The 25,424-nt window shown below is 47.8% G+C and overlaps 1 protein-coding gene across 1 annotated transcript in view; it reads right to left on the minus strand.

Moving 5' to 3' along the window:
* LOC144113685 (uncharacterized) overlaps positions 1 to 14,375 on the minus strand; it is an 81,990-nt gene extending 67,615 nt beyond the window's left edge. The window contains exons 1-7 of the mRNA XM_077646925.1: positions 14,313 to 14,375; positions 14,178 to 14,219; positions 14,041 to 14,097; positions 10,082 to 10,129; positions 5,976 to 6,017; positions 5,839 to 5,895; positions 1,883 to 1,930 (exon numbers count right to left, since the gene is read on the minus strand). Coding sequence (XP_077503051.1) covers positions 1,883 to 1,930; positions 5,839 to 5,895; positions 5,976 to 6,017; positions 10,082 to 10,129; positions 14,041 to 14,097; positions 14,178 to 14,219; positions 14,313 to 14,375 — 357 coding nt within the window. The remainder of the gene's footprint in view (positions 1 to 1,882; positions 1,931 to 5,838; positions 5,896 to 5,975; positions 6,018 to 10,081; positions 10,130 to 14,040; positions 14,098 to 14,177; positions 14,220 to 14,312) is intronic.
* Between the last annotated feature and the right edge of the window lie 11,049 nt (positions 14,376 to 25,424).

Raw genomic sequence — 25,424 nt, forward strand, 5'->3', positions numbered from 1 at the left:
TCGACCTCATTCATAATAGGCCATTGCTGAAAGTCAGGGCAGATGCAGTGAGTTGCTGCAATTGCATTTCGCCGCATACATTGCAGTTGTGCAGCATGGTAACTCCGGCGCTTCGGCGCATTAAGTGGTTTTCATCGTGCACGGTTATAGCAGGCTTTGTGTGCGCTCCACGACGAATTGCGGAACAGAATCCAGCGCTGAGATTGATCAAGAATGGCTTCATAAGGATGTGGAGACGACTGAGTGACCAACTGCTTCCGAGTCACACGACCACAAATGTGCAAGGTAATGACCGGACTGAAAATTAAACGAGAGAAGGATTAATAAAAAAATATTTAAAGTATTTCGAGCTTGTAAAGAGAGGTGGATAGCCAATAAACCACCATATTTGGGCTGCTGTGCTGCCCCGCGTCTACAAAGTATGTGCCCCTCACGGAAACAGTGTGTGACATATTTCGCAAAGGCGTTTCCTCTTAATATACAGTGAAAAACTTGGAATTGAAGACCTGTGATGCGATTCTCTTTGGTAATCTTAAAAGAGTAGGGACACTTAATTTTGTCCTGCGTGTTTTTTCTTTGTACTGATGAATAAGGCATTAGTAAACATTAATTACCATGGGCTATTCGCCTAGAACCGCTAAGTAAATATAATCTATGATAATAGAAAGTAAACTGAGTGTGCTGATAGGAAGCACACCGCGGAGTTTCGCAGCCATTTAGCGTCTCTCTCCCCCGACCTCCCAGCTGACGAGCCTCGTCTGCTCTCGGGAACATGGAGCGGTGACTCAGTGGTTAGCGCACTCGGATACTGAGTTCGAGTGCCCTGGTCCGAACACGGCCGTGGTGGCCGCGTTTCTTTGGAGGCGAAACGGACAGACACCCGTGTGCTGTGCGATGTCAGTGTACGTTAGTGATCCCTTGTGGCCGAAATTATTCCGCAGCCCACCGCTACGGCACCTTTCCCTTTCTTCTTTCACTCCCATCTTCCTCCCTTCACAATGGCGTCGTTGAGGTGTCCACCGAGATGTGAGACAGTTACTGCGCCTTTCATTTATTCAAAACCAAGAGCACCGCAGAGCGTTGGCTCCGCAAGAAAGGCGTGAGAAGTGCACGAGCCTCCGCAGCACGCCCAGATGTGGCTTCTTTTCTGTTTGCGATTTCTGCGACACTTAACCAGATAAATTTCGTCGCATAAAAAGAGAATTTATCTTGTCCTTCTCCCACTTCTCTCGCTTGCTACTCAGCCACACGCGGGAGTAATACGTGGCATCGTGCACCGTCCTCTATTTATCTCCTTGTAGCCAGGAAACTAAGCAACGGCTCTGGCAAAAGTGACAACTGCATGCGCAATGTACGCATACTGCCCTGTCTTCTTGTGCAGAGAAAAAGAGCGATCGCACCCGTTTATTTTCTGTCGGTCTGCTTAAGAGGGAGGAGATTCCGCCAGCTGCCATCACTACAATATGTTCTACGTACATATAGAGACAGTTCTGGTTTCATCATTGTCAACCATTACTTTTGTTTTCTACCTTTGGCGACGAACCGGCACATAATATGGAACGAAAAGCACTTTTCATGGACGCCCTAGCTCGCCGTCCATCTCAAGGTGCGGTGAAGGTGCATTTGTGGTCCATCCTTGAAGGATTTGGTTTACTTAGTACCATGATGGAAAAAAAAAGGAAAAACAAATGACGGCAATGAAGCTGTCTCAAACAAAATATCTCGGTTCAAAGTTTTGAATTAGGCCTTCCTTAAATTATCCTCCTTAAAATAGTCCCTGGGTTCCTCGACATGCCATTGTTCACCCTTGTACACCGTTGTCAGCCGCAGTTTGCGCGTTTGTGAACGACTGTTGCATGCAGAGACTGCCGTCACAACTCACGGTGGCCTGGACGGAGTTGGTGCGGGCCTTGCCAGGCGACGAGGCAATCTGTAAACGAAAAAAAATGGCTATCAGCGTGATGCTGAAAACGGAAGCTCACAGGGATTGCATGATTTTGCGCCACTTGCATCCACCATCGCTCGTTCTGTTAGTGTTAACATTTGATTATTTCAGGTCCTCATCTGAAATGAGTTCAGTTATGCTTTATGTACTACTACACAGTAAGATTCAATGACTTTTCTGGCAGATGCAATTCCAACTTTTATTGTTTTTCGCTCGTGAAACGTACACAAATTGATCGTACGGAGTGGTGGCAAGAAAGTTCTACGGAACATGAAACCGCATTTGATCGCCCCTTCGTCTCGCATAGTACCAAAATACTGATATTAGAAACGATATCTTTCTTGCAGCCCTGCTTGCGTATGCTGTCAGTGTCCTACGCTGCCGCAACGCGATGCTTTACGATGAGTCCTCCTGTCTATTCAGCCGGGAGCCGAGCTCTCATGTGGCTTGAACAGGTAGGTGGGACAACCCAAGCAAAACAAACGGACAGCACACAAACTTGCACAATGTGCACACAAACTATGAGAACACTTAACCTACTCTAAAGACTCCAAAGCGATTGCATTAAAGGTCTGTCCCACACAAGTTCTCCTTATATTTCATAGATTCATAAATCGCGGGGAGTCCCCGCACAAGTCCTGCCGCTGTGGCGCAGCGTTTAAGAGATGCGAAAGTGAACTGACAGGTGGCTGTTTCAAACACCGCCACGAGTGGGGCTTGTGAGACCCAGGTTGCTCTTCCTTAGCTCCCGCAGGGCCCTTCTTTGAACAGATAGGTCTTCGGGAGGCTGTCTGTTTCTTGGCCAAGATCAGATGCGGAATGTAATGGTGTGCTGGTTGTCCACTATGCCGAGGGCAGGTTTTCACCACCTGTCCGTGGCTGGTGGCCACCTGCTTTTTCGTGACACGGACGGACAGACGCCGTCTTATATCGTGAACGGGACCTCTAATGCTGTCGCATTAAAACATTCCAACATTTGGGAGGGGGGGGAAGGGCCGGGCGTAAGAGGAGGGTAAAAGGTGAAGCACGACGTCCCCGTGCTATGTCTAGATTTAAAATGGTTCTTGATGAAAGGAAATGGCGCAGTATCTCTCACATTTCGGCGGACACCTGAACCGCGCCGTAGGAGAAGAGACAAAGGTGGGACTAAGAGAATAAACAGGTGCCGTAGTGGGGGCTCCGGAATAATATCGAGCGCCTGGGGATCTTTAACGCGTAGAGATATCACACAGCACACGGCAGCTTTTTCGCATTTTGCCTCCACGACACGCGGCCGCTGCAGTCGTGTTTAACCCCAATACTCCGGATCAGTACATTCGATTCTTTTACAGCCAATTGAACCAACTAGTACGAGAGTGTACCTTGCTAAAACCAGTATTTTTTTTTCAACCAATTTATGCACAGTGAAATTCTGCTGCTTCTCTTCCTATTCTGCTTTACTATCGCAAATTGGAAGTAACTGTGCAATGATTTGAGATTGGAGATAATTCCAAGAAATAAGGAACAACATGCCCCACCAGTGAGAGCTGAACCCATGACTTGCGCATGCAGCGCGCCGTGTAGTCGCCTTACTTTCGCAGGTACTTACGCCAAGTGTATCCCAGAATTTAGGTAGTGACCACTACCACGGACAGCCAGTGCGGTGGGCGACCTATCATTAGTTTTAACCACCAATATTTTTAACCTGCTGTCTCAAAAAGGTGCACCGCGTATGCACCTACGCGAGGGCGGGACCCTGGAGACTACACGAAATGTTAAACTTGTCATAATATCTACACCGAGAGAACAATCGTCAGCTACTGGCGGCGTATATGGCACAATGGGTAGAGGACCGCACGCTATATGTAGCGGTCTTGGGCTCACTACCGGAACTGATGCATTGAAAATGATTGCTCAGTTAATTCTTCCAGCAGCAACAAAAAAAAAACAGAAAAACCTTGGTTCCAAAGACACTATCGTTTTTTAGTGCCATAGGAAGTATGTAGTGATTGATTAATGAACTGTCCAATATTATTTTGTCTCTCTTGGAACTGTAATTTCAAAATTACTTTTCTAGACGCAAGAATATTCCAGAATTCTTTTTACCTAACCAACAAGCCTAGAGCTAGTTTCGCACGATATGTTCAAGCTATGTTGGAGGATCGTGGCTTCAATTCCAGACCTCCTTACTTTTACTCAACGACAGAGCGATATCACCAGCTGTCAAATGCGCTGGCATCACAGCTTCCACGCCACAGTCCACTGTGTTACACACGACCGAAACAACAGTAAGGTGTGGGACAAAAACAGGTGGTGCTTACGGTTGCCTGCTCCGGTGACGTCATCGTGCTAACCATTTTAACTCGCGACTGTACCATTGCATGTGAATGCATACTACTTAAAACCCGAGACAGCCGCGGCGGAGGCCGTCGAGCTAAATTTGGCGCACATCTAGAAGAAAGTTTTTTCGAACTGATTTGTATGGGCCTCAGGAAATATGTCAGTGAGCAAGTACACAGGGTGACATATATTCTAACCACGGTCAGGCAACCGCAGGCAGAACCTGGAAATGGCAGCCCTGAGACCTAAATGACAGGAAAGAGGGTATTTTCCCCGTGACATTAAAGGGGTGATGTTCAGGTCTGGTTAATATATGGAAGGTTTTCAAAGACGCTTACAGTGGTTTCGCCACCGGAGGGTGTCCAGGTGGGGGCCTATCCGGGGGATGACCTGGCCTAGAGGTGGCATCCGTATTATGCATCGGTCAGGTATCAGGGCTGAGTCTCGCACTAAGTGGGGTTCTATGACCGACCAATGTTTCAGATGGCGTTTTACAATGTTATAAAGGTAATATACGATTAACCACGATTTTAATGAAATATAGATCAGAAGTTTTAAACACAGTTTAAGTGAGCACTCGAGGAATTTGTATTATGCAAAAATCATGGAAACAACTTCTGGTGTCCGCTTTATTGCAGTTCAGGAGCACCACAAGACGCTTGCCAACGTTTGGACAAGACTTTTTTTCTTCGTCTGGACTTGTCTTCGTTTCGACAAGGGGACAAGTCCATTTGTCGAAATGTTGGCAAGCAAGCTGATTTTTTTTTTGCCTTTTTCACTTTGTGATTATCAAGGACCATCTGACCAACCTCTCTCTACCATGGAGTTGAAGACCACGCAAAGCGTACGGAGGTAAGAAGGGAGAAGTAAGGTAACACTTTTAACACCGGGGCCCTGAAGTGCACTTAAGCTCGGTACAAAAAGTGTCAGTGAAATTCGCACTCACAACCTCTGCTTCGTCGTAGTGAAATCAGACGATCGTTGTAAATTTTGGCACCTATGTGCCTGGAATTAATTTCGTGAGTGGTTGATAGTTTGTTCTAGACAGTGCGTGCGCTCTATTCTCAGCGTACACTGGGGTTAGTTTTGTGTCTATGTTCGTGAGCTTGAGCAAGTGTTTTTCGTAATATTGCGCAAAGTTTGTTCATATCTCTATTCATGCTTGCTGTACGACGTGCAACGCTTCTTCGATGCGCGTTGGATGACCTTTTCTATGTTGTTTCAAACTTTCTGAAATTTGATATCTTGGATATTTCCGAAAAGCTGGCGAAACCTTGTATGGTGCCGGTGGATATTTCTTTATCATATTTTCTGTGTGCGTCTTGAAGCTTGCTGTGATCATTGGCGAAGCAAAGAAAATGGGGGCTGTTGACTGCATCGTTTTAGATATTAAAATTTATTTGGACTATGTCATCAGTCAAAGAGAGATTAGGATTTGAGAATATGACGTTCATATGGTCATCTAGCCACCGGTGGTGGATGCCAGCACCGAGGACCTGAAGGGCTCTGAGGTGAGCGAAGGCATGCTTCATGCAGCTTGTAAACTTCAATCCACGAGACATGGTTACGCTTACGGTGGCGGGGTCCCATGCGGGGAGATCGGAGGGGGTGGTGCAGCTGATGGGGGCCGCCTATAAAGTTTAAAAAATGTATGTTATTTTCCTCAGAGCATTCCCAGTGATGCAGTGAGGAGAATGTAAGTTTTTCTTACCGTGGCCTGGCCGTTGAGGCCGAACGAGGCTGGGGAGTCGTCCTAGAAGAAAGCAGAAAGTTCATCAGGCATATCGCATTATAACGCGCATGCCCTCATCAGGGCGGTATTCTGCAGAGTTTAGAAGACTCTTACGGTGGTGCCCTCGCTAGTGGATGTCGTGGTGTTGGCTTTGCGGGACCAGGCGGGGCTTTGCATGATTGGATACAACTTAGGGACTTTGCAGACGTGACAGTCCGCTCGTAAGAAGTTTTCAAAGTGATCGCGCTCGCGTATTTGGCGCTGCGGTCTCCTTACATTTTGGTGCTGCGGCTCTGGAGGGCCGGTAGGGGCGGCAACTGGACCAATTACCGCAGAGTGATTTGGAGCATAGCCATTATATGCCCGTATTTCTCCCGTGTGCGTTCAGTTCGCCATGCTCTCTTCGTCCTATTTTCCTAAGCTCTCTTACTCAGCAGCCACCTATACTCTGTGTGCTAACCGCACCACTCTCGTAGCCCTGAGTAGAGACAGTCCTCACCCATCGGGAGAGCAGCAGCGCCTCTAACAGCAGGATGCACGGCGCAACCGCTTCTGTCTCGGGACAATTACAGCTTACGAGTCAATACTTTCGCCGCCGTCAGCCGTGAGTGAAACCTGCTGGAGGCCTGGCCGCATTTGGCGCACTGTCGCTGGTCACGGCTTGGTAGGCATTACGCCCCTGTTACACGCTTCAATTCGGTGGAGAATACAATGACGGCAGGATGCAAAACATTTTAACGGTTAATATATGGAAGGTTTTCAAAGACGCTTACAGTGGTTTCGCCACAGGAGGGTGTCCAGGTGGGGGCCTATCCGGGGGATGACCTGGCCTAGAGGTGGCATCCTTATTATGCACCGGTCAGGTATCAGGGCTGAGTCTCAAACTAAGTGGGGTTCTATGTCCGACCAATGTTTCAGATGGCGTTTTACAATGTTATAAAGGTAATATACAATAAATCACGATTTTAATGAAATTGAGATCAGAAGTTTTAAACACAGTTTAAGTGAGCACTCGGGGAATTTGTATTATGCATAATTCATGGAAACAACTTCTGGTGTCCGCTTCATTGCAGTTCAGGAGCACCACAAGACGCTTGCCAACGTTTGGACTAGACTTTTTTTCTTCGTCTGGACTTGTCTTCGTTTCGACAAGGGGACAAGTCCATTTGTCGAAATGTTGGCAAGCACGCTGATTTTTTTTTTGCCATGTTCACTTTCTGATTATCAAGGACCATCTGACCAACCTCTCTCTACCATGCAGTTGAAGACCACGCAAATCGTACGGAGGTAACAAGGGTAGAAGTAAGGTAACACTTTTAGCACCGGGGCCCTGAAGTGCACTTAAGCTCGGTACAAAAAGTGTCAGTGAAAGTCGCACTCACAACCTCTGTTTCGTCGTAGTGAAATCAGGCGATCGTTGTAAATTTTGGCACCTATGTGCCTGGAATTACTTTCGTGAGTGGTTGATAGTTTGTTCTAGACAGTGCGTGCGCTCTATTCTCAGCCTACACTGGGGTTAGTTTTGTGCCTATGTTCGTGAGCTTGAGAAAGTGTTTTTCGTAATATTGCGCAACGTTTGTTCATATCTCTATTCATGCTTGCTGCACGACGTGCAACGCTTCTTCGATGCGCGTTGGATGACCTTTTATATGTTGTTTCAAACTTTCTGAAATTTGATATCTTGGATATTTCCGAAAAGCTGGCGAAGCCTTGCATGGTGCCGGTGGATATTTCTTTACCATGTTTTCTGGGTGAGTCTTGACGCTTGCTGTGACCATTGGCGAAACAAAGAAAATGGGGGCTTCTTCTGTACGCCCCAGCATGCCGAATAAACAAGTTGCTTAATCGTTCTGGCAGCGCTTCGCTTTCCGCGGCCGCAGTAGCGTTCAAATCGAGTGCCCGAGTGTTTCGCACGGACCTTTATGGATTCAGCGTTTGTGGAATCGGCGTTCGGAGGCGCGTATTCGTTTTATTTCTCAGTGCGCAACCTGTGTCGAGTTCGAACGGTCACGATAACGCACTTATGCTTTCGCCAGTGCCCTCTGAATTTTTTAACACTTATGTATACGTTCGCGATGAAAACTGCGGATGGACGGCGCGATCCTGCACGCGGGGTTCTGGGGCCTGCGTTTTCGTTGCGGTAGGAACGTTCGTGCTATCTGAGACACAGTGCCGTAGCCGTAACGTGCATTGTGACTCCTGCGTCGACCTCATTCATAATAGGCCATTGCTGAAAGTCAGGGCAGATGCAGTGAGTTGCTGCAATTGCATTTCGCCGCATACATTGCAGTTGTGCAGCATGGTAACTCCGGCGCTTCGGCGCATTAAGTGGTTTTCATCGTGCACGGTTATAGCAGGCTTTGTGTGCGCTCCACGACGAATTGCGGAACAGAATCCAGCGCTGAGATTGATCAAGAATGGCTTCATAAGGATGTGGAGACGACTGAGTGACCAACTGCTTCCGAGTCACACGACCACAAATGTGCATCGTAATGACCGGACTGAAAATTAAACGAGAGAAGGATTAATAAAAAATATTTAAAGTATTTCGAGCTTGTAAAGAGAGGTGCATAGCCAATAAACCACCATATTTGGGCTGCTGTGCTGCCCCGCGTCTACAAGGTATGTGCCCCTCACGGAAACAGTGTGTGACATATTTCGCAAAGGCGTTTCCTCTTAATATACAGTGAAAAACTTGGAATTGAAGACCTGTGATGCGATTCTCTTTGGTAATCTTAAAAGAGTAGGGACACTTAATTTTGTCCTGCGTGTTTTTTCTTTGTACTGATGAATAAGGCATTAGTAAACATTAATTACCATGGGCTATTCGCCTAGAACCGCTACGTAAATATAATCTATGATTATAGAAAGTAAAGTGAGTGTGCTGATAGGAAGCACACCGCGGAGTTTCGCAGCCATTTAGCGTCTCTCTCCCCCGACCTCCCAGCAGACGAGCCTCGTCTGCTCTCGGGAACATGGAGCGGTGGCTCAGTGGTTAGCGCACTCGGATACTGAGTTCGAGTGCCCTGGTCCGAACGCGGCCGTGGTGGCCGCGTTTCTTTGGAGGCGAAACGGACAGACACCCGTGTGCTGTGCGATGTTAGTGTACGTTAGTGATCCCTATGTGGCCGAAATTATTCCGCAGCCCACCGCTACGGCACCTTTCCCTTTCTTCTTTCACTCCCATCTTCCTCCCTTCCCAATGGCGTGGTTTAGGTGTCCACCGTGATGTGAGACAGTTACTGCGCCTTTCATTTATTCAAAACCAAGAGCACTCCAGAGCGTTGGCTCCGCAAGAAAGGCGTGAGAAGTGCACGAACCTCCGCAGCACGCCCAGAATTGGCTTCTTTTCTGTTTGCGATTTCTGCGACACTTAACCAGATAAATTTCGTCGCATGAAAAGAGAATTTCATCTTGTCCTTCTCCCACTTCTCTCGCTTGCTACTCAGCCACACGCGGGAGTAATACGTGGCATCGTGCACCGTCCTCTATTTATCTCCTTGTAGCCAGGAAACTAAGCAACGACTCTGGCAAAAGTGACAACTGCATGCGCAATGTACGCATACTGCCCTGTCTTCTTGTGCAGAGAAAAAGAGCGATCGCACCCGTTTATTTTCTGTCGGTCTGCTTAAGAGGGAGGAGATTCCGCCAGCTGCCATCACTACAATATGTTCTACGTACATATAGGGACAGTTCTGGTTTCATCATTATCAACCATTACTTTTGTTTTCTACCTTTGGCGACGAACCGGCACATAATATGGAACGAAAAGCACTTTTCATGGACGCCCTAGCTCGCCGTCCATCTCAAGGTACGGTGAAGTTGCATTTGTGGTCCATCCTTGAAGGACTTGGTTTACTTATACCATGATGGAAAAAAAAAGAAAAAACAAATGACGGCAATGAAGTTGTCTCAAACAAAATATCTCGGTTCAAATTTTAAATTAGCCCTTCCTTAAATTATCCTCCTTAAAATAGTCCCTGGGTTCCTCTACGTGCCATTGTTCATCCTTGTACAGCGTTGTCAGCCGCAGTCTGCGCGTTTGTGAACGACTGTTGCATGCAGAGACTGCCGTCACAACTCACGGTAGCCTGGACGGAGTTGGTGCGGGCCTTGCAAGGCGGCGAGGCAGTCTGTGAACGAAAAAAATGGCGATCAGCGTGATGCTGAGAACGAAAGCTCACAGGGATTGCATGATTTTGCGCCACTTGCATCCACCATCGGTTGTTCTGTTAGTGTTAACATTTGATTATTTCAGGTCCTCATCTGAAATGAGTTCAGTTCTGCTTTATGTACTACTACACAGTAAGATTCAATGACTTTTCTGGCAGATGCAATTCCAACTTTCATTGTTTTTCGCTCGCGAAACGTGCACAAATTGATCGTACGGAGTGGTGGCAAGAAAGTTCTACGGAACATGAAGCCGCATTTGATCGCCCCTTCGTCTCGCATAGTACCAAAATACTGATATTGGAAACGATATCTTTCTTGCAGCCCTGCTTGCGTATGCTGTCAGTGTCCTACGCTGCCGCAACGCGATGCTTTACGATGAGTCCTCCTGTCTATTCAGCCGGGAGCCGAGCTCTCATGTGGCTTGAACAGGTAGGTGGGACAACCCAAGCAAAACAAACGGGCAGCACACAAACTTGCACAATGTGCACACAAACTATGAGAACACTTAACCTACTCTAAAGACTCCAAAGCGATTGCATTAAAGGTCTGTCCCACACAAGTTCTCCTTATATTTCATAGATTCATAAATCGCGGGGAGTCCCCGCACAAGTCCTGCCGCAGTGGCGCAGCGTTTAAGAGATGCGAAAGTGAACTGACAGGTGGCTGTTTCAAACACCGCCACGAGTGGGGCTTGTGAGACCCAGGTTGCTCTTCCTTAGCTCCCGCAGGGCCCTTCTTTGAACAGATAGGTCTTCGGGAGGCTGTCTGTTTCTTGGCCAAGATCAGATGCGGAATGTAATGGTGTGCTGGTTGTCCACTATGCCGAGGGCAGGTTTTCACCACCTGTCCGTGGCTGGTGGCCACCTGCTTTTTCGTGACAGGGACGGACAGACGCCGACTTATCTCGTGAACGGGACCTCTAATGCTGTCGCATTCAAACATTCCAACATTTGGGAGGGGGGGGCAGTGCCGGGCGTAAGAGGAGAGGAGGAGGTGAAGCACGACGTCCCCGTGCTATGTCTAGATTTAAAATGGTTCTTGAGGAAAGGAAATGGCGCAGTATCTGTCTCACATTTCGGCGGACACCTGAACCGCGCCGTAGGGGAAGAGGCAAAGGTGTGACTAAGAGAAGAAACAGGTGCCGTAGTGGGGGCTCCGGAATAATTTCGAGCGCTTGGGGATCTTTAACGCGTAAAGATATCACACAGCACACGGCAGCTTTTTCGCATTTTGCCTCCACGACACGCGGCCGCTGCAGTCGTGTTTAACCCCAATACTCCGGATCAGTACATTCGATTCTTTTACAGCCAATTGAACCAACTAGTACGAGAGTGTACCTTGCTAAAACCAGTATTTTTTTTTCAACCAATTTATGCACAGTGAAATTCTGCTGCTTCTCTTCCTATTCTGCTTTACTATCGCAAATTGGAAGTAACTGTGCAATGATTTGAGATTGGAGATAATTTCAAGAAATAAGGAACTACATGCCCCACCAGTGAGAGCTGAACCCATGACTTGCGCACGCAGCGCGCCGTGTAGTCGCCTTACTTTCGCAGGAACTTACGCCAAGTGTATCCCAGAATTTAGGTAGTGACCACTACCACGGACAGCCAGTGCGGTGGGCGACCTATCATTAGTTTTAACCACCAATATTTTTAACCTGCTGTCTCAAAAAGGTGCACCGCGTATGCACCTACGCGAGGGCGGGACCCTGGAGACTACACGAAATGTTAAACTTGTCATAATATCTACACCGACAGAACAATCGTCAGCTACTGGCGGCGTATATGGCACAATGGGTAGAGGACCGCACGCTATATGTAGCGGTCTTGGGCTCACTACCGGAACTGATTCATTGAAAATGATTGCTCAGTTAATTCTTCCAGCAGCAACAAAAAAAAAAACAGAAAAACCTTGGTTCCAAAGACACTATCGTTTTTTAGTGCCATAGGAAGTATGTAGTGATTGATTAATGAACTGTCCAATATTATTTTGTCTCTCTTGGAACTGTAATTTCAAAATTACTTTTCTAGACGCAAGAATATCCCAGAATTCTTTTTACCTAACCAACAAGCCTAGAGCTAGTTTCGCACGATATGTTCAAGCTATGTTGGAGGATCGGGGCTTCAAATCCAGACCTCCTTACTTTTACTCAACGACAGAGCGATATCACCAGCTGTCAAATGCGCTGGCATCACAGCTTCCACGCCACAGTCCACTGTGTTACACACGACCGAAACAACAGTAAGGTGTGGGACAAAAACAGGTGGTGCTTACGGTTGCCTGCTCCGGTGACGTCATCGTGCTAACCATTTTAACTCGCGACTGTACCATTGCATGTGAATGCATACTACTTAAAACACGAGACAGCCGCGGCGGAGGCCGTCGAGCTAAATTTGGCGCACATCTAGAAGAAAGTTTTTTCGAACTGATTTGTATGGGCCTCAGGAAATATGTCAGTGAGCAAGTACACAGGGTGACATATATTCTAACCACGGTCAGGCAACCGCAGGCAGAACCTGGAAATGGCAGCCCTGAGACCTAAATGACAGGAAAGAGGGTATTTTCCCCGTGACATTAAAGGGGTGATGTTCAGGTCTGGTTAATATATGGAAGGTTTTCAAAGACGCTTACAGTGGTTTCGCCACCGGAGGGTGTCCAGGTGGGGGCCTATCCGGGGGATGACCTGGCCTAGAGGTGGCATCCTTATTATGCACCGGTCAGGTATCAGGGATGAGTCTCGCACTAAGTGGGGTTCTATGACCGACCAATGTATCAGATGGCGTTTTACAATGTTATAAAGGTAATATACGATTAACCACGATTTTAATGAAATATAGATCAGAAGTTTTAAACGCAGTTTAAGTGAGCACTCGAGGAATTTGTATTATGCAAAAATCATGGAAACAACTTCTGGTGTCCGCTTTATTGCAGTTCAGGAGCACCACAAGACGCTTGCCAACGTTTGGACAAGACTTTTTTTCTTCGTCTGGACTTGTCTTCGTTTCGACAAGGGGACAAGTCCATTTGTCGAAATGTTGGCAAGCAAGCTGATTTTTTTTTGCCATGTTCACTTTCTGATTATCAAGGACCATCTGACCAACCTCTCTCTACCATGCAGTTGAAGACCACGCAAATCGTACGGAGGTAACAAGGGTAGAAGTAAGGTAACACTTTTAACACCGGGGCCCTGAAGTGCACTTAAGCTCGGTACAAAAAGTGTCAGTGAAAGTCGCACTCACAACCTCTGCTTCGTCGTAGTGAAATCAGACGATCGTTGTTAATTTTGGCACCTATGTGCCTGGAATTAATTTCGTGAGTGGTTGATAGCTTGTCCTAGACAGTGCGTGCGCTCTATTCTCAGCCTACACTGGGGTTAGTTTTGTGTCTATGTTCGTGAGCTTGAGCAAGTGTTTTTCGTAATATTGCGCAACGTTTGTTCATATCTCTATTCATGCTTGCTGTACGACGTGCAACGCTTCTTCGAATGCGCGTTGGATGACCTTTTCTATGTTGTTTCAAACTTTCTGAAATTTGATATCTTGGATATTTCCGAAAAGCTGGCGAAGCCTTGTACGGTGCCGGTGGATATTTCTTTATCATATTTTCTGGGTGCGTCTTGAAGCTTGCTGTGATCATTGGCGAAGCAAAGAAAATGGGGGCTGTTGACTGCATCGTTTTAGATATTAAAATTTATTTGGACTATGTCATCAGTCAAAGAGAGATTAGGATTTGAGAATATGACGTTCATATGGTCATCTAGCCACCGGTGGTGGATGCCAGAACCGAGGACCTGAAGGGCTCTGAGGTGAGCGAAGGCATGCTTCATGCAGCTTGTAAACTTCAATCCACGAGACATGGTTACGCTTACGGTGGCGGGGTCCCATGCGGGGAGATCGGAGGGGGTGGTGCAGCTGATGGGGGCCGCCTATAAAGTTTAAAAAATGTATGTTATTTTCCTCAGAGCATTCCCAGTGATGCAGTGAGGAGAATGTAAGTTTTTCTTACCGTGGCCTGGCCGTTGAGACCGAACGAGGCTGGGGAGTCGTCCTAGAAGAAAGCAGAAAGTTCATCAGGCATATCGCATTATAACGCGCATGCCCTCATCAGGGCGGTATTCTGCAGAGTTTAGAAGACTCTTACGGTGGTGCCCTCGCTAGTGGATGTCGTGGTGTTGGCTTTGCGGGACCAGGCGGGGCTTTGCATGATTGGATACAACTTAGGGACTTTGCAGACGTGACAGTCCGCTCGTAAGAAGTTTTCAAAGTGATCGCGCTCGCGTATTTGGCGCTGCGGTCTCCTTACATTTTAGTGCTTCGGCTCTGGAGGGCCGGTAGGGGCGGCAACTGGACCAATTAGCGCAGAGTGATTTGGAGTATAGCCATTATATGCCCGTATTTCTCCCGGGTGCGTTCAGTTCGCCATGCTCTCTTCGTCCTATTTTCCTAAGCTCTCTTACTCAGCAGCCACCTATACTCTGTGTGCTAACCGCACCACTCTCGTAGCCCTGAGTAGAGACAGTCCTCACCCATCGGGAGAGCAGCAGCGCCTCTAACAGCAGGATGCACGGCGCAACCGCTTCTGTCTCGGGACAATTACAGCTTAGGAGCCAATACTTTCGCCGCCGTCAGCCGCGAGTGAAACCTGCTGGAGGCCTGGCCGCATTTGGCGCACTGTCGCTGGTTTCGGCTTGGTAGGCATTACGCCCCGGTTACACGCTTCAGTTCGGTGGAGAATACAATGACGGCAGGATGCAAAACATTTTAACGGTACCAACGCTTCCACTGGTACCAAACAACAGGGATCACATGGGAATAGTGTCGGTGAACGAAAGTGCGAAAAAAGCAGTTATGGGCGAAAGCAATCTCTGCTGCACTGGTGGCGCTGGAAAAGTGCTGCCGACTGAGACCCACGTGACCACAACTTGAAAGAAGTCTAAGCTACGAGACGCTCATTCAGCCTGACAGCGTTCTTCGGTTAGGTGCGCGTTAAGATCAAAGTTACTTCCTCTGCGTAGGGCACTGAGGCCGCTAAAATAGGAGTCTATCGTAATCAGCCTCGGCACGAGCGCCAGCCGTTGTTTGGTGCGTGCTCTCGCCTGAAGTCGAAGCTTTCCTGGGCATAACCATTTGTTCATACCATCCCCCCACAGCACAAAAAGTGACGTTTTGAGCCGCACGTTGCTTACCATGAACCAAATCCGAATCGCTCTCGTAGCCCTCAAAACTGAAAGGCCTCACCCATCGGGAGAGCAAAAGCGCCTAAAGCAGCAGAATGCGCGGCACAACCGCGTTACCATGAACCCTTCGGAACTGCTTACACGGACTGTAAGCTGTGTGCTAGCGCTGTCAAAAGCGATACAACCTGAGGCAAAAGCTGCGAAGCGAGTTCTAAACGCGACACATGGACGCCAGCCGCACTCAACTCGGAGCGAACAAAGATCAGCCCGAGACATACAGAGCGGCCACAAACACTGCGACAGCATGGCTGAATTGCTGACACAGTGGGGACAGAAGGTCGCAGCAGCAATGCTTTGAACGCCGCTTCCTCGCTGGTAGCGAAGCGCAAGAAAGTACAGCAAGCAGAGCCTGGCAACTGCTAAAGCACAGATCAGTGAACTCACCGTGGTTTTCTGGGAATCCATTATTGAAGTCAGCAGCGGGCAATGCTATCGAGCTTGGCCATGGGCTCGTGACAACGGCGCGCTCGTGAGAACGGCGCGCTCGTGACAACGGCGCACTCGAGGAATCGGAGGTCTCGCGCTCGTAGCTTCGTCGTCACAGTAATCTGCCTTCGGGTGTATATAGCAATGCAGCTTTGCTTGCGTATTTTTCTATAGTTCCAGCTCATTGATTAGCTTGTGCGACGCCAAGCCCCACATTCCCTCATCGTCACTGGCCGAAGCCCAGTGATTGCATGGGTATATCGTTGCTTCAGCAAAGCAGAAAGAACGAAAATAAAAGCGCAAAATCCAGACAGCGAAATCCAAGTGCTCCCGTGCGTGGAACAGAGAAGACGAAGACTGTTCTGGCGTGCCTTTGTCTTGGCTTTGTATTTATTTACGTCGATACGGGTTTTCTTTTGCACACCTTTGTGAGTCTTGTGGCGGAGTTTAGTTCATAGATCACTCTTTTCCTCTTCTGGCGGCGGTTCACTTCTCTCTCATAGAATTTACTTGGAGATCCCCCTCGCTCGGCTGGGGCTTGCTCTGTCTATTCCGATTCTCCTCTCCATCGGGGAAGCCCGCCAAGGCATATACCCTGAAACCAGTCTGCGAATACATGCTCGACTGTGTAATTGCATCAGGTACATTCCTCTGCTAGAATGATAATTCGCAGGTTCTTCTTTTCTTTTTTTATTTGTTTGTCCAAATTTGAGTCTAGATGCAAAATTATTCAATTACTCCACCCCTTGTCCATGAGTGCGTTTGTTTCTGCAATGCACCCTGGACATTGCCCCGCCGTAAGTATGTGCCGTAAGCCTGAGGATATCATCAACATCATTTGTCTTGTCCCATACTGCATGAGTAGACTTATCTGTAGCTACCCTAATACCAACTTCTCCACTCCATTTAAGGCTCGTTCGCGCTAGTTCAAATATCCGACGAGCGAAGCGGATTCGGCCGCCAGAGACGCCGACCGTCGCGGAAAGCAGCACGGCGAGGCCGTCGTTCCCTGACCCAATTTTCCGGTTTTGCCGAGGTGAGAAGCTGCGCTTTTCACGCAACATAGCGTCTCTTGTTAGTACGAGAGCCAGCATATCGGTGCAACCCGGTAGCGTCGTCTTCTGTGTGGAAACGCTGACGCAACAAAATAACAGCTCCATATTGTACGTCAAGGGGAAGGTTTAAAGCACCGGCGTTTGGAGTAGATCGGAAAATGAATAAGAGTGAGCGGTAAGTATGGCTGCTTTTCCCGCTTGCATTGCACCGACGCTCGAGAGAATTAGGCAATTTAATATAGCCCGTTTCATACTGCTTGTGCGCAGAACGCTATTTCTGATCTAGCTTTAAAACCGTCGGCCCTGGTGGCGTCAAATGACACCACAACACAAATTTTCCGCTCTCGCCTCGGTAAGGGACGAATATACCAGAAAAGTTTAATGGACTAGCTCCTCTAGGATCCCTGTTGCTATCGGAATCGCTCTTCGCGCATTTCCATTCAGCTGTGCGGTTTCAGGAACACTAGAGAGCAGCCTGGTATGCATGCGATGAAGAAGCCGAGGCATAGCAAATATGTAGAATGATATGTTCTTGTTGTTGATGTTGTTGGTAGCCTTTCAAAAGATGTCACTACTCTCACTGGGGATAGGCCAAGAATCGGGAGGTAGAGGTTGCTATTCTCCTGTGTCCCTAGCCATTCCTTCTTTCCCGTTTAGATTTTAAATGCTTTGTGAAACACCTATCCAGGCTCATATTCGCGTCTCAAATTTTTTCAGGTGTGCGATTTTGAAGCCACCAGGGCTCAACGGTTGCGAGCGGTGGCCATAGAGTCAAGGTATGTATTCTTTCTTGAGGAAGTTCTCCTAGTATTTTTGCTGATGCACCTATACTGATGAGTTTGTTGGACTGCTGACGTGATGCTTCCAAGGGAAATTCTTTTTTAGCGTGACACAAAAGGGGACAAGACAGGTCCTGACAAGAATATTCGTCGTGGCAAATACACTAATATTAACGTTAGCTTTCTAATTAACGGAACTTTTCCCAATCGTAGCGACTGAATGTTGGGATGGAGACTGGAAATCACAATCCGGACGTCGACGAACAACAACCGGAGCAAAAGCACAGTGAAAATATGTGCACGCCTGACCTTGCGCTTTCATTGCGCATTCCTTTTTGTTCTGCCACTCTCCCCTTCTGTGAGCATCGGCGTGAGCCGCAAGAAGTGACCTGGGCATTCACGCTGCAACTCGCGCACCGCCCCTTGTGCAGATCGTGTGGCGCATCCTCGACATTGGGAGCAATGCAGACTTTCTGTCGACTTTTTCTTGAGAACGCGTATTCGATATGCTCATGAGCAGCAACCGTATGCTTATGCGGCGCGAGAGAGATCCGCGCAGCTTAAGCCTGAGCGTGAGAGTTAAACGGCGCTTATAGAACGGGGACTGAACAGGAAACAGGTACACACCAGACCGCAGACTTCCAATTTTTATCCGGAAACGCTTCGAGCATTCCTTTTTATACGCTCCAAAAACCACCACATGACACAGCCGAGGTCAAACAAAACCAGATAAACTTAACAGTGAAGTGTACAACAGCGCGGTTCAGCTGGAAAGCCAATATAAAAACACCAATGTGTGCATGCCCACACACCCGTGACGACCTAGACACAAGGAGAGGGTAAGGTAAAGAGGCTGAAGGTGAAGATAACAATTCAAAGAGAACGAACGTAACTACAAAACCATGATTACGAGCGAAAACTTGTTCAACATAATGGAATGAGGCGCCCAATGAACAGTAAAAACAGTAAAAGAAGAAGGCGGCAGGAAGATACGGTGTCCATCTCGTGTTTTGCGGCGCCATGTAAGCTGGGTAAAGTGTGTGCAATCAAGAACAGAGACGATAGACAGCAAAGATGCACCTTAAATGACAGCCTTGAGTAGAAACAATGTGCCAGAGAAGTTATATATCAGGTTTCATTATCCTGTGGGAAGATGTAAATCGGCCAAACTGTGCGATGCTTCAATGAGAGAGCGGCTGAACATGTTCGCAATCTCTACCACCTTAGGAGGCAATCGAGCTTTACACTGTAAAAAGTGCGAAAAAAAGTGATTGCCACCCGCATCTCGAAAGCACAAAATTCCTCCCTACGGCTAGAACCAAAACAGGAAGGGAAATAATAACCGGCGCAATCCTAACGCCGTGTCTTAGAAAGCCCCATCCTTAAGGCAGCAGCAGTAAAGTGAGATGCCAAACAACAACACATAAATCAATACAACACATACACACGTTGACAAAACTTTACTAAACACCGTTATCGAAATACAATTGGTATTAACACTATAAAATCTCAAAGAACGTTAATAATTGTGTGAGCACACCGTCCTTTATGCTTTCTGATGAGGAAATCTCGTTTTTAGAACTTTGCTTATTGTTGTGTTCTACTTTCGCTCTTGGTTTTACGGTTTTAGCTTCGTTGTTAATGATTCCCAGACACTTCTTACGGTTAATCTTGTTTTGTATCATTCGTATGGTTTCTTTTTTAGTTCTTTTCTGCTTAATTTTTAATGCTTTGCACCTTCATATTTTACTGTTGTTGCTGTTCATTCCGCGTCTCATCCCCTTATGCTGGACAAATTAAGTTTTCGCTCGTAATCATGGTTTTGTCATTTAATTCGTTTTCGTTGAATTGTTATTTTCACCTTCAGGCTCTTTATCTTCCGCTCTCCTTTTGTCTAGGTTGTCACGGGTGTGTGGGCATACACACATTGGTGTTTTTATACCAAAGTATTAGGTACATATAAAAAAACGTAGATTATAAACGAATAATGAATTTCAGAGCAGGCGCTCATGCCGCTATACTTGAAAGCCTAACGGTCGGTTTCGTCCTGCAAGAGTCGTTGGTGACGGCCATGTGTTCTGCTGCCACCGCATTTGCGACGACGACTACATCGTCGCCTCGGCGCAACCAGGCGGCTGACGAGCGACAGGACTGCGCAGAGCCTCTCGGCGAAGACTGGGTATGAGGAATGCATGCCCAAGCAACAAACTGATGGGAGCCTGTCAACTAGGTCCAGTTCAAACTTCGGCCTGAGAAGACCGTCACTGCCACACAACGGGTAGCAGACCAGCCTCCTTCGTCGCAGAACATGTCCTGGTAGAATCCGAGCTTGCCAAGCGACAGGCGAGCGATCCTTGCGGGTGGGTCGCACCCCGATGTCATCGACAAGCTGATGATGTTCGCATTGAAGAAATTGGCACCCAGGAGAATTTGCTGCCAAATTCGACGAAAAAATTCGCACGTCGCAGAGAAGACGTTAATAACGTATCTTGCCAAAATACACGTCGTGTACAGCTTTATTTCTTTGCTGTGTCCTCTTTACACCTATTGTTTTCTCATTAAAAGTTTTCTCATAAGAAACTCAGTAATCAAGAATCGCGTGACACATGTGTTCTAGTTCGGAGAGCTCGCTTTTCAGAAGGGTTCGCTGGTGAGACTACTATTGGTTCGGCAAGGACTGAAAATTCTAGGAGTCATATGCTTCAATTCGATAATTTATATATGTATACCACATGTTGTCGTGAATTGAAAGTGGCACTTCTTGATTATATAAAATTATTTTCAAATTTTATTGCGCGATTAACACAATCGAAAGTCAATTTTTAAATGTCTGTCGGAGAACTACTGAGAGCTTATTCTAATATGCGGCAACTTTTTTTTTTTACCCTACACGCACTTGTCAACAACTGGCCGCAAAATTGCACATGGCTCTAGTCACAGACCTCTTAAGATGGGCAATGCTCCACTGGGTATCTGAAGCTTGTGACAACCGGAGGATAGCCTTGTCTCGGTTCTCCCGACCAGCAGCTTCATCACATCTCCAACCCGATGGCGTCCGACGAGGACTCCCGCCTTGGCAGCAGACTGTGGCTCTGGCGTCATGTCAGGTATCGGCCAGGCTGGAATGGTCCGCTCAGCGCGCCACCACGGTAGGAGGACGCTGAAACGTAAAGAGCATAAAACGGGGCCATCTTCGCTCCGGAAAGTATTAATAGGCGCCAGTGATAATCGTCAGTCCCAAAATTAGCAATTCTGAACAACGATCGCTAGACGCATCTAAATGGACGCAACCAGAAGAACGTGAAGGAGAAACCGTGTATTGCCGTGATAGCCTGTCGCACGAACAGAATCCCCGAAAGCACATAGCGCGTGTGACAAATCGCGATCGCTTTCGTGGCCACGGTTCGGCCTCATGTACAGAACCGCTGAGCACGCCCATGGCGGCCATTGATACTTCCAGTGTCTGCCCAAGCCGTCCATTTAGTGGCATGAAATTTTAGTCGTGGAGCAGTGCATGCAAATTCGCAGGTGTTAAAGAGATGCAGCGTCCCGAGCCCGAAACTTCTCGGCCACATAAAGGCCACCTAGCATTCACATGCACGCCCTCTTCCTTCCGACCTCGGCTGTACAGTAAATTAGTTCCTCGAAGCGTCTCGTGCTTGACGCAAAGCTTGTGCGTCCACGGGGTGCGGTGTCTCCTTGGCGTATAAAGCTGTTGCTCAAATGGTTCCTCGAAGAGGCAAGGCTGACACTCGCACGCACCCCATGTGCCCCTTTCCTCGCGCCTCGTGGCAGAACTTTTGCAACGGGTGTTCCCTGCGCCTGTTGAAGCGAGGCTCAGTGCTAATCGACACTTCGCAAGTTCATCCCACTGCCCTACCAGCGCCAGCAAAAGGTCCGGACGTCCCCGGGGCGTTGCAAACCGCCGCGAAGCCGCCCGGTAAAATGCAGCGCCGGTGCTGTTGCACAGCGGCTGGTGCATCGAGTGGCTCCTCGCTGATAATCACCGAGTGAGCTCCATCTCGAGAACCAGCAATGATGTCGGCCCCGCGTGCTGAACTCTTGCACTATGGAGATGTAAATGGTGTATAAAGCCGTGTTCATTTGCCTCGCCGTAGTACGTTTCTTCGGCTGGCCTACCCTTGCGTGGAAGAAGCGCTGACAGGTGTCAGAAAGCTCGCACTACCGTGATGACCCCAACCTGTCAACGATATATATACAATATACGTATTAGCACTATACCAACCCGCAGTGAAACCGGGTGACGTAGTGCATAGCAACCGTCGCTATAAAAGAATGATGCTGTGCGAGTCTTAGATTCAAATTAGGTGACCATACGATTAGCGACATCTTGCCATCGATTGTTACCAAGGTGGCGCGCTAATTGACTTCGGCACTCTCGATTTGATTTGCCGGTGAAGTAATCTCTTGACTAATTAGAGCTTAGAGGCGACGTTTCTTCCCTTGCACTCCTTCAAGCATTTAACAGCATCTGACGTGCGCTTTCCATTTACACTTTCAGCCCGGCACCTTTTCTCTTTTTTGTATTTTTTGCGATAATCTGGATTTTGACGCCATTATACATGCACGACGAAAGCAAATTTAAAAACGACGCGAAGAACGAGGACAGGAGAGGCGTTACCCTTATACTCGTCCATTCTTCGTATTGTTTTTAGCGCCATTTCCATCGTTCCAGTTTTTCTTGCTAAGCCAAGGGGGCGCGGTAACCCAACTCCACCAGCTCTCCTCGGAGAAGTTTTTGTACACGTACAGAATGAAGCCTGCGCGCTTCCTGCTCTAATAGCATGGTGCGCTGAACGGCGGTCGCAAAAAATTATAAGATTTAAAGTTCTCAGCGTAGCACATTTATCTGCGAAAACTAATTGGCATCAGTGGCCGAGAAGTCAGAAGTGACTGGCCTATTTTGACGTTTCAAAGCCTCTTTTTGGTATTCACGTCAATCGTCCTATTGCGGTTTTTGCTTCGATCACGTTCCCGGCACACTTTATGGACACCAGGGCCCGCTGGCACGAAGGAAATAGTCCAATTCTCAGCGCTATCTTATTCAAAGTCTAACTATTTGGTTTGCTTTTAGGAATGGAAAGGAAATACGCATAACTGGCTCAGTAGGTAAGTGGACACCTCAATCACGCTGCGACGTACGTGCCGGTGGTGTCTACCGATCTTGTTAAGCGTAACGCATTACATGGCTGCCGTTGTACCGCCCAAAACTGCTTCTACAGATGGCTCGTACAAAGCTATTACAGCTGTATTAATGCGCTACAGCAGAGAAAAAGGGAGCCAAGCTAAGCCGAGAGGCTAAAGCTGTCGATGCCCCGCGAGTACGGCACCGCATCTAGGAACATGACGCCCTCATAACAACGTCCACAATAGTCACGGGACTCACCATGCGTTCCTGCACTGGATCTTGAACCCTCGGCGCTGCGCAATGCCGGACAGGCGGCCTTCCGCGAACAGCTCGCTCCCATGCCTTCGTCAAACAACAAAAGGCGGCCGGAGAACGCGCTGGCCTGTTCTTCGTTTACCACTTACTCTACTCGCAGCGTTTATCTTCGAAGTCGTCTCCCTCCAGCTATTGGAGCAAACCTCGACCCAATCAAAGGTTGCCCAGCCCGGGGCGCAATTGATCTCGGGGCCCGTGAGAGTGGTTTCCAATCCGTAAATCAGATACTGTAGCTTACAATAACAGATCCCTAAATGAAATTTGGTGCAGTGAGCTTGCTGCTGGGCCATTTGGTGGATCTTGAAATTATAGCATAAGGGGTGGGGGGGGGGGGGGTCTCTTTTCTTGTGTACGCATATTTGGATCCGCAGGTTCCGCCCTTTTGTTGAAATTCCTATATGAGGTCGAGACATGGACAAAAACTCGCCTGGCTTGGACAATCGTAATAAAATGTGAAAATGCAGATGCCGACAATGAAATAAACAAAAACAGACCGTTAAGCTTCCTGTACGTGCGGGGTCTCTATTAACAATCAGTCTTATTTTTGTTTTTCTTTCGTGCTCAGCGTCTGCCCACATTTTTTTCTGGGCGGATGATCCTTAACTTGTAATGGTTGCTGTGACAGTCCTGTATTGATATATAGTTTATAGTTTACGGGTGTTTAACGTCCCAAAGCGACTGAGGCTATGAGGGACGCCGTAGTGAAGGGCACCAGAAATTTTGACCACCTGGGGTTCTTTAACGAGCATTGACATCGCACAGCGCACGGACCTCTAGAATTTCGCCCCCATGGAAATTCGACCGCCGCGGCCGAGAGCGAACCCGCGGCTTTCGCGCCAGCAGCCGAGCTCCATAACCCCTCAGTCAATGCGGCGGCTGTACTGATATATATCATGGAGGAAGTAAAACTCAGGAGAGGCCCTTCCCATACAACAACATAGGAGAAAAGTGTGGCGGAAGTGACGTGAATTTTCTCGATTGTCCGGGCAGCTTGTTTACAAACCGGGTGGCAGCAGCGGGCCGCGGCGTGCCATTTGTGGTGCGGCGTTGGCGTAACTGCTCGAGTTTCTGTTTTTGGTGGTGCTCACAGGCTGACGTTTGCCGGCGTTCGCCCATATCTCAAGGTGGAATTGAGCACAAAAAATTTTTTTGCGTGCCCGGATTTGAACGCGCTCGGCGACAACGATAGCACGGGCATTTCATCTACTGCGACAATGCTCGGAGCCGTCGGGAGACCGCCGCTGTTCACCGAGGACCTTTCGCGCTGTTCGTTCACCATTGGCTTAGTGCGGCGCGCGCTGCCGAGTGTTCGTTGGCGTGTTGTGCGAATGTTTCGTGTCTTGTGCGTGCCGTGTGCGTGTGACATTCGCGCTCCCGTTTCCGTCGGCAGTGAAACCTCGTTGCTACTCATACGTGTTCTTGCAACGCTCCAGCGATTGCAACTGGTGTTGATTATAATTCAACTGCCAATTTTGTTTTCCAGAAATTGCGCTTGTGTTAGCGGCGGGGGCCATAATATGGGAGGAGAGCGCTATTGTAAAGGAAGCAGCTGCGCTAGCTTTGTGCTTAGTATTCAGAAACTTTGCTGCATGCCCGTTTGTAGCGTATAACGTCTGAAGCGTCTGTGTTTGCCTCTGTGACGTGCCGGGCTCAGCTGTATTCGTTCATATCGAGGTGAAGTCTGTATTTTTGATCGCGTGCTATTTTTAGACCAGTTTACTTTAGCAGGTATTGCAATTGCTTTTCTGGTACAAAAACGAACGGTTAAGCTCTAACTGAATTTGGAGGACTTTTCGCACACGTGTTTAGTGTGCCCATGTTCTGTGAGAGTGTTATTTGTGGTAAAAAGCACTTAGTGAAATGAGGATCCACATATGTGCATTTAATTTCAGTGATGCCTGTGGATATGTTGAAGAAACATAATTCCTTGAGTTCATTACATACAATAAATTCACTTTCATTGCCTGTATGGTTGAAGACAAGTAAAGTGTGCTACTATGTAGTAACATTACAAGTAGTATTTCATCAAGTAGTGAAAATTGGTGCGTACAGCTGCAGCTCTGCACATTAAACATGAAATACAGCACTGAAATAATGCACAGCACTGTGCAACATACTGCAGCCACTTGGTACTTCTAAACTTCTAGAAGCAGTCTGAAAAAGCTGCGGTCATATATATTATGCCCCAATCTAGATCTGTGGATGTGAAACATGCTGTGTTGCAGTGCTACAATGCGTGGATTTATGAATCATTCTTATGAAGCATTCTTCTTCGCTAATCAGATTACCACG

The sequence above is a fragment of the Amblyomma americanum genome, chromosome 1 (genome assembly GCF_052857255.1).
Source record: "Amblyomma americanum isolate KBUSLIRL-KWMA chromosome 1, ASM5285725v1, whole genome shotgun sequence".
Classification (NCBI taxonomy): domain Eukaryota; kingdom Metazoa; phylum Arthropoda; class Arachnida; order Ixodida; family Ixodidae; genus Amblyomma; species Amblyomma americanum.